The sequence below is a fragment of the Zea mays genome, chromosome 2 (assembly GCF_902167145.1).
Source record: "Zea mays cultivar B73 chromosome 2, Zm-B73-REFERENCE-NAM-5.0, whole genome shotgun sequence".
Classification (NCBI taxonomy): Eukaryota; Viridiplantae; Streptophyta; class Magnoliopsida; order Poales; family Poaceae; genus Zea; species Zea mays.
In genome coordinates this window covers 18,771,125-18,784,701 of record NC_050097.1, presented here as the reverse complement: position 1 = coordinate 18,784,701, position 13,577 = coordinate 18,771,125, and the positions used below count along the sequence as shown (strand labels likewise).

The following is a 13,577-nucleotide window of genomic DNA, read 5'->3' as shown; positions in this document are numbered from 1 at the left end:
AATCAAAACAACCCCGCAAGCCTCACAAGGCTGCTAAGGCGAGGAGTTTGACACCTCTAGAACTTGTTCATTCTGATCTGTGTGAAATGAATGGAATTTTGACCAAAGGTGGTAAAAGATACTTTCTCACTTTTATAGATGACTCCACTAGATTCTGTTATGTGTATCTCTTAAAAACAAAAGATGAAGTGTTCAATTATTTTAAGGCCTATAAAGCTGAATTTGAGAACCAACTTGAGAGGAAAATAAAACGTTTAAGGTCCGATCGAGGTGGAGAATATTTCTCTAATGTGTTCGATGAGTTCTGCGTGGAACATGGTATTATTCATGAGAGGACACCGCCATTCTCACCACAATCCAATGGGATTGCTGAAAGGAAAAACTGCACTCTAACAGATTTGGTGAATGCCATGTTGAGTACAACGGGATTATCCAAGGCATGGTGGGGTGAGGCGATTTTGACGGCATGTCATGTCCTGAATAGAGTTCCAACAAAGAACAAAGATATCACACCATTTGAGGAATGTGAAAAGAGAAGATTAAATCTCTCATATTTACGCACTTGGGGTTGCTTGGCTAAAGTGAATGTGCCAATCAACAAAAAGCGTAAACTTGGGCCTAAAACTGTTGACTGTAAATTCCTTGGGTACTCTTTTCACAACACTGGGTATAGGTTCTTAATTATAAAATCTGATGTGCCTGATATGTATGTTGATACTATCATGGAATCAAGAGACACAACATTTTTTGAGAATGAGTTTCCCATGAAGAATACACCTAGTGATACAAGTCATGAGACTATAATTCCCCATGAGCACGAACTGTCGATTCCTATAGATCATGCTGAGGATTCTCACGTGCACATCCCTGAGAAGGATGACACTATAGTCACTTGAAAGAGCAAGAGACAGAGGGTTGCAAAATCCTTTGGTAATGACTTTATAGTGTACCTTGTGGAAGACACACCAACTACCATTAGTGAGGCATATTCCTCTCCTGATGCTGACTTATGGAAGGAAACAGTAAGGAGTGAGATGGAATGTATTATGTCTAATGGAACTTGGGAGGTCGTTGACCGTCCTTATGGTTGTCAACCTATAGGCTGCAAATGGATCTTCAAGAAAAAGCTTAGGCCTGATGGTACAATCGAGAGGTACAAGGCAAGGCTTGTGGCCAAAGGATATACCCAAAAGAAGGGTGAAGATTTCTTTGATACCTACTCACCAGTGGCTCGATTGACTACAATCCACACATTAATAGCCGTGGCAGCCTCTTATGGTCTTATCATACATCAGATGGATGTTAAGACAACTTTCCTTAATGGAGAGTTGGATGAGGAGATCTATATGGATCAACCAGAAGGGTTCATCGCGGATGGTCAAGAGAACAAGGTGTGTAGGTTGATAAAATCATTGTATGGCCTAAAACAAGCACCTAAGCAATGACATGAAAAGTTTGATAATACTCTTATAGCTGCTGGTTTTGTTGTAAATGAATCTGACACATGTGTGTATTATCAGTATGGTGGGGGTGAGTCTGTTATGCTATGCCTTTATGTTGATGACATCTTGATCTTTGGATCAAATCTCAATGTGATTGAGGAAGTTAAAAATCTTCTATCGAGCAATTTGGAAATGAAAGATTTGGGAGAAGCTGATGTCATTCTAAACATCAAGCTTGTTAGAGAAGCTGATGGTGGGGTAACTTTGTTACAATCCCATTATGTGGAAAAGGTATTGAGTCGCTTTGGTTTTAGTGACTGTGATCCTGCTCCAACACCATATGACCCTAGTGTGCTATTGAGAAAGAATCGGAGAATAGCAAGGGATCAATTGACATACTCCCAGATCATTGGCTCGCTCATGTACCTTGCAAGTGCAACAAGGCCAGACATCTCTTATGCTGTGAGTAAGCTAAGTCGGTTTGTGTCGAAACCAGGAGATGATCATTGGCGTGCTCTTGAGAGAGTGTTGCGGTATTTGAAAGGTACTATGACATACAATATTCATTATACCGGAAACCCAAAAGTGTTGGAAGGCTATTGTGATGCCAACTGGATTTCTAATGCTGATGAGCTTTATGCCACAAGCGGATATGTGTTTCTGTTTGGAGGTGGCGCTGTTTCCTGGAAGTCTTGCAAGCAGACTATCTTAACGAAGTCTACAATGGAAGCAGAACTCGCAGCATTAGACACTGCTGGGGCTGAGGCCGAGTGGCTACGTGATTTCCTATTGGATTTACCGGTAGTTGAAAAACCGATACCAGCTATTTCCATGAACTGTGACAACCAAACTGTGATTACAAAGGTTAACAGTTCTAGGAATAACATGAAGTCTACAAGGCATGTTAAGAGGAGATTGAAACCTGTCAGAAAGCTGAAAAACTCCGGAGTTATAACTGTGGATTATGTCCACACATCGAATAATCTGGCAGATCAATTCACTAAGGGTCTGTCACGCAATGTGATAGAAAGTGCATCGAGAGAAATGGGTATGAGACCCATGTGAAATCTACTGTAGTGGTAACCTGCTCTATGTGATCGAAGATCCCGTGAAGTAGAGTGGAGAAACAAGCTAGGAGTAGGTTGTGAGGAAAGATCCCTTCTTTAACTCATTTCTGATGCACATCTTTCCTATCTGTAAGGCAGGATGGTTTTTACCTTAATGTATTCCAAGAGTCCTATAAAGGTGAGATGTTGTCCTACAGAACATCTTTTGAGGAATACACCTATATGAGTCAGGCTGCTGGTCACAGTCTATGGGACTTGGGTAATCTCTAAATACTCATGAAAGGCACTGAAGTGTGACTTATATGCTTCTAAATAGCGGGAATACCCTTTTGCAGCCTAGTATCAGCAAAGGATTTGAGTGAATCTCACTTCGCACAAAACTATCAATTTAAGGCTTAGTCCATTGTTCAGTTGTGAATGGGTGAAACTCTTATTCTAGATGGATGTTCAACTTAACGGTCTCCATCAAAACACTGGTATATCAAAGGATTGTGATTCTAATACTTCATCGTTACAAACCCTAGAGTTTGGTGGGGATTGTTGGATCTTTTATGGGCCTGTCCCATTTATTGAATAAACTCTATGGTGTGTAGTGGTGGAGAATACCAATAGTACCATATTGGAAGTCCAAGGGTCTTTTGTCTTGACTTATATGGTGGGAATTATTCCACCTAACTTGAGAAGTCAAGAAACGGACAAGGGCGTGCCACACGCGCGCGCGCGCCGCCGCCGGCCCGGCCGGGCTCGAGCCGTGGCGAGGCAAGGCAGGCAGGCAGGCAGGCGTGGTTGTGTTAATTTTTAGCACTCACTATCCGCGTAAAACTTTCAGTTGCCTGTCTCTTCATCAGCTGCATGCGAGACTCTTGTCTTTCAGCTGCCTGTCCCTTGGCGTGCAGCATGTGACCCTTCTCCTTCAGCTTCCCTCTGCGAGAGGTTAAATAGAGGAGAACCCCTGGCACTTGGTACACGAGAACGGAACCATTTCAAAGTCACAACCTAGTCGCAAGTGAGAGTGTTCCCATCTCGTGACTCTGCGTGCATAGAGAAGCGAGAGGGCAGGTGCCTCCGGAGCCCTTGCCGTTCGAGACCTTGCACGGGGGATCGGCAATTAGGTTTTCGGGAAGCATCTACGCGACTGCCCAGAACGTCTTCTTCCTGGCAACATGACAAGGGAAGCTGGACAAGGATCTGGATCATAAGAGCGTATGGAAGGGTATGATCAGTTTATTTCCTTACTGTTTTGCGTTCTGCAGATTACATGTTTCATATATTCATCTCTGCTGTTTTATATGTAGTCATGTATTTATCTCATCTGTTCTGTCATTTTATAATATGTTATATCTGTTTGTTTAGTTTTACAGTCATGCTGTTTATATTGTTATCTACTTATTTTTAGTTGTCCCATAATAATTCATGAACCATATTTACATACTTATTATATTTATATGATTCATATGCTCTATGTTCTCTTGATCCATATTGGTATGGATCAATTTGAGATCACGATTCTATGGTTAATTATTTGTTATATGTTATCATCGTAATGTTAATTTATGGAATTAAAATAATACGAAAAATGCTTATAACTCTAACAGTCCAAACACCCAAAGAGCTAAACTTTATCACTTCAATTTATATGACTAAAGTTTAGCAAGAAGCTAAAGTTTATCCCGTGAGATTGAAACAGACCTTAAAGCGGTTGCTGGAAATCGACGAGGTACGCATGTCCGATTAACATTACTATATATCGAATTCACCAGACCGTCTAACTGGTAAGGAAGTCGAGCGGCTCTCATTTTGCAGAGCTGAACCGAGAAGGCCGGCACTGCGCCATGTGTTCGTTTCGTCTCACTAGAGTTGTTGTGTCTTTTTCCTTGATCATGTTCGAGATGGGTTTAGATAGATCATTAGAAAGCTAGAAAAACAAAGGCCCAACTAACACAGATTCATAGTAGCTATAGAAAGCACAGTTGCTATTTTCTTTTCCTGTATCTTTTTGTTTCTGAGTGTCTCCTTCATGGCCTATAAAATCTAAACAAAAACCGATGCCTCAGTTTCAACAGGAAACATGTAACGACCATAGTCTTTGTATTTGTCGTCGTTTTGATGTTGGCAATAATATATATCAACAATAATGTGACTATGGTTTAACTGAGTGTTGATATCTCTACAACAAAAAGTTATGTAACCTATGTTCCAAATATATCTACTAGCCTATAACCAAATTAGGAAAGGAAAGCATGTAACCAAGAAAACACAATATAATTGTGAAAGCATAAAGTGCGATAGAGATACAAACTTACATTTACATGTTAGTATTTTTACCAAGGTATCAAGAAGTGTGCAAGATTCTCCTTAATCCTCGTTGGGGCACCACTCAAGGGAATGTTCACGCGAGGACCAAGATCCTGGTAAGGTAACTTCATAGATAGGCATAGTTCTTCTCCACGTGTGAGAGGTGCTTTGGTCCTAGCCTTTCCAGAATGATCCCTATCGTCTCCACTGTCGAGTTCCTAGATGAAGCTTTGTGGGCCTCCTTCCCTCCAGTACGTGGTGGCAGCCACACCATAAATACAGTTAATGTGATATCGTAAGACTTAAAATCTCTCCTGGTATAACTATTATAATGGTGCATGCAAGAACCAAGGGGTAGAGGTGTCTATTCCTCACCTGTAAATTTGTAATCATTACACAAAATCTATATCAATCGCTAAAAATAGCGATCTAATCAACCTAAGTATTTTGTAAAGCACCTAGGTGATCACCAAGCATTTCTTTAAGCACTTCTGGGTCTATAGTTATTATGTTTGAGTCTCGACTCATTTGCTATATTTCTTAGCTCTCATACTTCTCAAATTGACAGTTTGGGGTCTATTAAGCCTAATTACTCTATAATTTACCTATATAAGATTACAGTAAACCTCTACTAATCATAAGTTAATCAGGTTTAATATATTTATTTTATTGTTTAATCTTTATCTATATAATTATATTTATACTTTATCCGTCTTAAAATATTATTTGTCTTTAGATTAGATATACGTTTATTAGTTAATATATGAATGTTTTTTTGTATCATTCCAATGAATGGAACGAAAAAAAGCTAAAAAAACTATATTTTGAAACGGAAAGTACTTGTCATTAACATCATGTGACAGGAACTGAACTTTAACCAAACACCGCCGAAGGCAACCAGCCCAACCTTCACGCACCGCATTTCCCAAGGGAACCATACCAGAGCGGCAGAGCCTTCCCCTCCGCTCCCCAGTCCCACCCGCACCCTAGCCCTCAGCAAACCCTAACCGCTCGTCGCCATGAAGGACACCTCGTAAGTTGCTTCTCCTTCCTTCTGTCGTGTCGTCTTCTGTGCAGTTCGTTTGTGGCTTGCAGGGGGTAGTGACTGTCTGACTGATTTCTATGCGTGTGGTTTTTTGTTTTTTCCGACGAAGGTTCAAGGCCACCGGCGCCAAGCGCAAGAAGGTCGGCGGCGCCAAGCGCGGGCTCACCCCCTTCTTCGCGTTTTTGTAAGCCCTACAGTCCCTCTTCCCATCCTTTCGCGTCTCCAGATCTACACCATACCTTTTCAATCTTTTTAGGATTTTGTTGAATTTTCTGTGTTGTTGTTGCTAGGGCTGAGTTTAGGCCGCAGTACCTGGAGAAGCACCCTGAGCTCAAGGGCGTAAAGGAGGTAAGTTGCTTCTTCTCACCCTAGGCATGTAGCTGGGTTTCGCTTAGGTGGCTGGTATATGCCTTTGCTCGTCGGTGACTTTGCTTATAGGTGAGCAAGGCGGCTGGGGAGAAGTGGCGCTCTATGTCGGATGAGGTATACAGATGCTTGAAATGTTTATATAGTTTCTCATATTAGTTAGTATGTATCCTTCCTGTAAAAGGGAAGACAAATATTTTTGTCTCAAGCTGTTTGTTGTTTGCCTTGTTTAGGAGAAGGCGAAGTATGGCGGTAGCAAGAAGCAGGATGGCAAAGCAAGCAAGAAGGTACTCCATCCGTTCACAAATATATGACGCCGTTGTTTTTTTTTCCCAAAACTTTAATATTTCGTCTTATTAAAAAAACCGCAAGTTATCATTTATTGTGTTGTGATTTGTTTAATCACTTGAGGTCATTTGAGCGTGACTTAAAATTTTACATATTTGAATAAGACGAGTGAACGGAAGGAATAACTTACTAGGTTTTCGCTAATTAACGGGAACATGATGTATCTTGCAAGTGGTTACCTCCTGCACCATCACATCCTTCCATGATGGAATCCGGTACTCAGATGAATTAAGGGATTGTGCATGAGCTGGCTGCTGCTGCTAACATGGCCATCTTTACATGGCCTCATCCTCCCATAATGGAATCTTAGTAGTTGGAGGCAAGACCTACACACATACTATCTGTTGCTTGTTAGTTGTCAGTTGTCACCATGTCCATTGTAATACAATATGATTTGCGGAGTTGCTTTCCTTTTCTTACCTTGTGGATTCTCACCTCCCAATTCTGGCAAATCTGCACTATTCAATGCCATTGAACCTGGATTTGGCTCCAATATCATAGGAAATTAATGTGCGTCTGTCGTTTTTCTGTTAGCAGTTATGGTGGTCATGGAGATTTAATGTACCGTTACCCCCCATCCCCCCGCCGCGCGCGCGCACTCACCCACCCACAGTGGAATTCGTGTAGTTGGGCAAAGCAACCACTCATGCATGTGCTTTTGCAAGTTTCTACTTGTTTGTTGTGTTGTTATACATTACAATTAGGGGTGTCAGTTTTTTCCTTTGATTTCGGTTCTCATATTCCAATATTCCAAATCACTGTCTGAGTACCCATGACTGCACGCTCCATCTAGTGCTGCTGCACCTGGGTTGGCTCCAATAGCATGGGACCTAACTAACGTGCATCCGTTATTTTTCTTGTTGAGTAGGTACCCCCGCACCATTGTATCCTCCCTTGATGGAATCTGAGTAGTTGGGTGAAACAACGGCATCCACGTGTTCCACTGATACTTATGATCCTAGGAGTCACTTTTCCATTTATTTCCATTTTGCGTTCACTTTTTGGAGATTTATAGCCTGCCATTCTGTGCGCTTCAATGCAGCTTGATCTGGCTCTAGTATCATGGGAACCTGGTGCTGACCGCTTAACCCTAGCTTCCCATGTTCACACATGCAAGACACCACCATGGCAAAAAATGTCTATAAGCCCAATGTTACAACCTGAAATATTTCTACTATGGAGTATTTGGTTTAAACGATAAAATTTTCCCATTTGAGGATTCTCCAAATTATTGTTTGGAACATCTCCAGCATAGTTGAAAGTCATATTTCAATTAGGTTGGAAGTTGCCTACTTGACATGTAGTTTAAAATGAGAACATTAGGAAGACATGGATAGTGTGGGAAACCCTAACCCTAACTAGGGTTGAGACTTGTATTAATAGACCAAGAGTTGTTGGGCCTGACCCATTACACAAGGGTATGACAGTATCACAATAATTACAAGGGGCTAACCCCAAAACCCTAAACGGGAAATTGATGCTGATGTCCAAATAGAAGCGCTGATTTTTTATAGCCGAGTAACTTAGGGTGTGTTTGGTTGAGGAACAGCCAGGACATGGGCGTCCTCTAGCGTCATCTCTCGTCCCTCCAATTTTGAGGGACAACTAGAGACAACACTAGGATAGTCTTGTCCCAACCCTTGACACTGAACCAAACAACCTTATTTGAGGGATTGTCCCATCCCGTCACGCCCTATCATTGCAACCAAACGCACCCTTAGACACCCCATGTTATCAGCACAACCAACAACAACAACAAACAAAGCTTTTTAGTATTTTACTGCTGTCTCTGATGGAATAAGTCTTGAGCATCTAGAGGACAACAGGACAACATGAGTTTTTTGACTGTCCTCTTTAGTCTCTTTAGCATCTAGAGGACAGCAGTAGCTTTTTGACTGTCCTCTTTAGTCTCTTTAGCATCTAGAGGACAGCAGTAGCTTTTTGACTGTCCTCTTTAGTCTCTTTTAGCTTTTAGCATCTAGAGGACAATCATGTTGTGTAATGTGTGTGAGAAAGTGTGGTAGTGCAGCCTCTAGGGCTATAAATATGTGTCTCCAACCCTTAGATGGGTATGACATTTGAGTAGTGTGTGAGAAATAAACGAAAATTGCCCCAACTTGTAGTGTCATCCTCTGGATGAGAGTTAGAGTGCCTCTACTTACAATTGGTATCGGAGCCAAACTATCCTGCAGCCTAAACATCTCTTGCTCATCTCCTTCCGCGCCTCTCCCCACACTCAGTCGACAGCAAGAGCTCCAACTGTTCCTTCCTCTTCTACTCAGACGTGCAGCCTTTCGTCTGAGACAGCCTCTTCCACACGCAGCGACCCCTCACTAGCCCACCATGTCCCTACGCTCGGTCACTTTGAGTGCGCGGCGCCAGCAGGAGGCCGAGGTCGCCGCGGCACAAGAACGCGAGCGAGCAGCGGCTGCAGCGACAGCGGCGAGGGCAGCACGGCTGGCGGCGGCGGAACTGGCAGCAGCGAGAGCGGAAGTAGAAGCAGCGGAGGCGGCAGATGCTGCACGTGCGGCGGTAGCAGAGCTTGAGGCTCTGTGCGGCAGTAGAGCCGACAACTCTGCTTCTGTCGACGACAACACCGACAAAGAGCTCAGTCTGGCGAGGGAAGCAGCGCGAGAGCAGGCGGCACAGTGGGCAGCCACACATCCCCATGGCGGCGCGCGTGGCGGCAGCCCAGATAGGCGTCGACGCGCCGACGACGCTCTGGGCTTGGGCGCACGCGGCGACAGCCCAGATGGGCGTAGACACGCCGGCGGTGCTCCCAGCGGCGGCGACCGAGTCAGCAGAGATGGTACGAGGTCTGCCGTGCCTTGACCATGTGGAGCAATTCTGCGATGTCTGCGTGTTGACAAAGCAGAGAGACGACTCCCCTTTCCCCAGCAGTCGAGCTTCGGAGCCAAGGAGAGGCTCGAGCTCGTGCATGGGGACTTGTGTGGCCCGGTGACACCAGCCACACTAGGAGGATGACACTACTTCTTGCTGCTCGTCGATGATCTCTCCCGCTACATGTGGGTGATGATCCTTGGTAGCAAGGGAGAGGCTGCGAACGCCATCAGGCGTGTGCAGGTCGCTGCGGAGGCGGAGTGCGGCCGCAAGCTGCCCGTGCTGCGCACCGACAACGGCGGCGAATTCACGTCGACTGAGTTCGCGTCGTACTGCGCGGATGAGGGCGTTCAGCGCCACTACTCCGCGCCGTACAACCCGCAGCAGAACGGCATCGTCGAGCGGCGCAACCAGACGGTTGTGGGGATGGCTCGGGCTCTCCTCAAACAGAGGGGAATGCCGACTGTCTTCTGGGAAGAGGCGGTGGTGACAGCGGTCTACACCCTCAACCGCTCGCCCACCAAGCCTCTCAACGGGATGACACCGTACGAGGCTTGGCATGGGCGCAAGCCGGCAGTCTCTCACCTACGGGTCTTCTGCTGCCTCGCGTTCACCAAGGAGCTTGGCCACATAGGCAAGCTTGACGACAGGAGCACCCCAGGGGTGTTCATTGGCTACGCGGAGGGCTCGAAGGCCTACCACATCCTTGACCCAGGAACACTGCGTGTGCGCACGGCGCGCGACGTAGTGTTCGACGAAGGGCGAGGATGGGCCTGGGACAAGGCAGTGGACGACGGCACGACTCCGACGTACGACGACTTCACTATCGAGTACGTCCACTTTGAGAGAGCCGGGGAGTAGGTGACCCTTCTTTGAGTAGGCCAATTCCAGCCCCAAAGTCTCCACCGACTACAACGCCACGCTCTCTAGCTCCGGCTACAACGAGCTCTTCGCCACCACGCCATCCAGCCACGACTCCGGCTCCAGCGAGCTCTCCGTCACCACGTACTCCAACACCGACGGTACCCTCCCCGGGAACATCCTCTCCGACGCCAGCTCGTGTTGAACATGACCCAGTGGAGCTCGTGACCCCGCTCTCCAACGACGAGGAGCGCGTCGACGCGTGCTACGACGACGAGCCGTTGCGGTATCGAAAGGTGGAGGGCCTTCTCATCGACCCGTCGGTGCCGGGCCCGACGTCTCGCATTTTGGCAGGAGAGTTGCATCTTGCATGCGACGATGGCGAGCCTCGGTCTTTCGCGGAGGCCGAGAAACACGCGGCTTGGCGTGCCGCAATGCAGTCGGAGATGGACGCGGTTGAGACGAACCGCACCTGGGAGCTCGTTGATCTCCCTCATGGTCATCGCGCGATCACCCTTAAATGGGTGTTCAAACTGAAGAGGGATGAAGTCGGCGCCATCGTTAAGCACAAGGCTCGCTTGGTGGCACGCGATTTCTTACAACAGGAGGGGATCGACTTCGACGATGCTTTCGCCCCTGTGGCACGGATGGAATCCGTGCAACTCCTCCTTGCGCTGTCAGCCTAGGAGGGCTGGCACGTTCATCACATGGACGTCAAGTCGGCGTTTCTTAACGACGACTTAAAGGAGGAGGTCTACGTACACCAGCCGCTAGGTTTTGCGATCCCTGGCAAGGAGGGCGGCGCCATCGTTAAGCACAAGGCTCGCTTGGTGGCACGCGATTTCTTACAACAGGAGGGGATCGACTTCGACGATGCTTTCACCCCTGTGGCATGGATGGAATCCGTGCGACTCCTTGCGCTGTCAGCCCAGGAGGGCTGGCACGTTCATCACATGGACGTCAAGTCGGCGTTTCTTAACGACGACTTAAAGGAGGAGGTCTACGTACACCAGCCGCTAGGTTTTGCGATCCCTGGCAAGGAGGGCAAGGTGTTGCGCCTGCGCAAGGCTCTCTATGGCCTGCGACAGGCACCGAGGGCATGGAATGCCAAGCTGGATTCCACGCTCAAAGGAATGGGCTTCACGCCAAGCCCGCACGAGGCAGCCATCTATCGGCGGGGCAATTGAGGAAGTGCCCTGCTGGTGGGTGTCTACGTCGACGACTTGGTGATCATCGGCGCCAAGGATGCAGAGGTGACAGCATTCAAGGAAGAGATGAAGGCCACCTTTCAAATGAGTGACCTGGGGCATCTCTCCTACGTGGGGATTGAGGTGCACCAGGGAGACTCCGGGATCACACTTCGCTAGACCGCCTACGCCAAGCGCATTGTTGAGCTGGCTGGGCTCACCAACTGCAACTCAGCTCTCACTCCGATGGAGGAGAGGCTGAAGCTCAGTCGCGACAACACGACGGAGGTGGATGCTACACAGTACCAGCGTCTTGTGGGGAGCCTTCGCTACCTCGTCCACACACGACCTGACTTGGCATACTCCGTCGGCTACGTTAGTCGGTTTCTGCAGCGACCGACGACGGAGCATGAGCAGGCTGTGAAGAGGATCATCCGCTATGTTGCGGGGACTCTCGACCACGGTCTCTACTACCCAAGGTGCCCTAGGGAGGCACACCTTGTCGGGTACAGCGACCACGCCGGTGACATCGACACTAGCAAGAGCACAAGCGGGATCCTCTTCTTCCTCAGCAAGTGCCTCATTAGCTGGCAGTCGGTCAAGCAGCAGGTGGTGGCCATGTCCAGCTACGAGGCCGAGTACATAGCGGCCTCCACTGCTTCGACTCAGGCGCTCTGGCTGGCTCGACTGCTCTGTGATCTCCTCGGGAGAGACACTGGAGCGGTGGAACTCAGGGTGGACAACCAGTCCGCTCTGGCATTGGCCAAGAACCCCGTGTTCAATGAATGGAGCAAGCACATCCGGGTGAGATACCTCTTCATCTGAGACTGCTTGACAGAAGGGAGCATCAAGGCGCACTACATCAGCACCAAGGATCAGCTTGTAGACCTGCTCACCAAGCTCCTTGGGAGGATCAAGTTTCTTGAGCTTTGCTCTAGGTCCGGGATGACCCAACTTTCCCACAAGACGACGCCCAAGACTTAGGAGGAGAATGATGGAATAAGTCTTGAGCATCTAGAGGACAACAAGAGCTTTTTGACTGTCATCTTTAGTCTCTTTAGCATTTAGAGTACAACAGTAGCTTTTTGATTGTCCTCTTTAGTCTCTTTAGCATCTAGAGGACAACAATAGCTTTTTGACTGTCCTCTTTAGTCTCTTTTAGCTTTTAGCATCTAGAGGATAATCATGCTGTGTAGTGTGTGTGAGAAAGCGTGGTAGTGCAGCCTCTAGGGCTATAAATATGTGTCTTCAACCCTTAGATGGATATGGCATTTGAATATTGTGTGAGAAATAAACGAAAATTGCCGTAACTCGTAGTGTCATCCTCTGGATGAGAGTTAAGTTCCTCTACTTACAGTCTCAAATTCCATAATAATGGCCTTGTAGTTCATGGGCTTTATTCTTTCTGTTTAGTGATGATGTGTTGTTGTTTTAATCAGGAGAACACTAGCTCCAAGAAGGCCAAAGCTGATGTTCGGGAGGGAGATGAAGCAGAAGGTTCTAACAAGTCAAAATCTGAGGTTGAGGATGATGAGCAGGATGGTAATGAGGTATATACAACCCATGCATCATAATAGGTGGTACAATAATGCAGATTTGCAATTGTTGCTAACATCAGCTTAATTTGTTCTTTGCAGGACGAGGATGAGTAAATAGTACGATGGGGAACAGCAGCTTTGCAATTGAGTGTTTGCTGCTTTACTTATTTTTCTATATGCTGTTCCTTTTGATGTTATATGCTGTAAGGAAAATCTGTACATGATGGTACCTTAGGGTATGGCATGCTGGAGTTCCCCTTTAACCCGAAGAGCCGGATACTTTTGCCAGCCTCGTCAGCATGTGTAAACAGTTGTTTTCTTGTTTTATCGACTTATTGGGTGACTACCCAAGAGTTGGTTTGTAGTCAATGAGGTATGCTGCCCCCTGTGGTGCTACGCAGCTGCAGCAACATCAGATGGTCAGGCTAAAATCATGTTGTGGGATCTGATTCTAATGATGCTTATTTAGTACTATTACAAATATCTATCGTTGCTTATATAAATTTGTTAAACCTTGAGATATTTTTACCAAGTTCTATATTCGTATTTCCCTCCATTCCATTGATTAAGATGTGCATGTATTTAGA

At 46.5% G+C, this 13,577-nt stretch overlaps 1 protein-coding gene across 1 annotated transcript; it reads left to right on the top strand.

Moving 5' to 3' along the window:
* Window positions 1-5,701: 5,701 nt before the first annotated feature.
* LOC541987 (nucleosome/chromatin assembly factor D) lies at window positions 5,702-13,475 on the top strand. The gene is made up of 7 exons (NM_001111638.2): window positions 5,702-5,837; window positions 5,959-6,033; window positions 6,140-6,197; window positions 6,288-6,332; window positions 6,449-6,502; window positions 12,892-13,002; window positions 13,090-13,475. Exons 1-7 carry the CDS (start codon window positions 5,824-5,826, stop codon window positions 13,102-13,104), a joined length of 372 nt encoding a protein of 123 aa, NP_001105108.2. The 5' UTR covers window positions 5,702-5,823; the 3' UTR covers window positions 13,105-13,475.
* The last annotated feature ends 102 nt before the right edge of the window (window positions 13,476-13,577 follow it).

Bases quoted from the DNA above. Each gene is read 5' to 3' on its own strand.
- LOC541987 (NM_001111638.2), top strand. The intron at 6,034-6,139 runs GTAAGCCCTACA...TGTTGTTGCTAG, and splicing joins ACCCCCTTCTTCGCGTTTTT to GGCTGAGTTTAGGCCGCAGT. The intron at 6,333-6,448 runs GTATACAGATGC...TGCCTTGTTTAG, and splicing joins GGCGCTCTATGTCGGATGAG to GAGAAGGCGAAGTATGGCGG.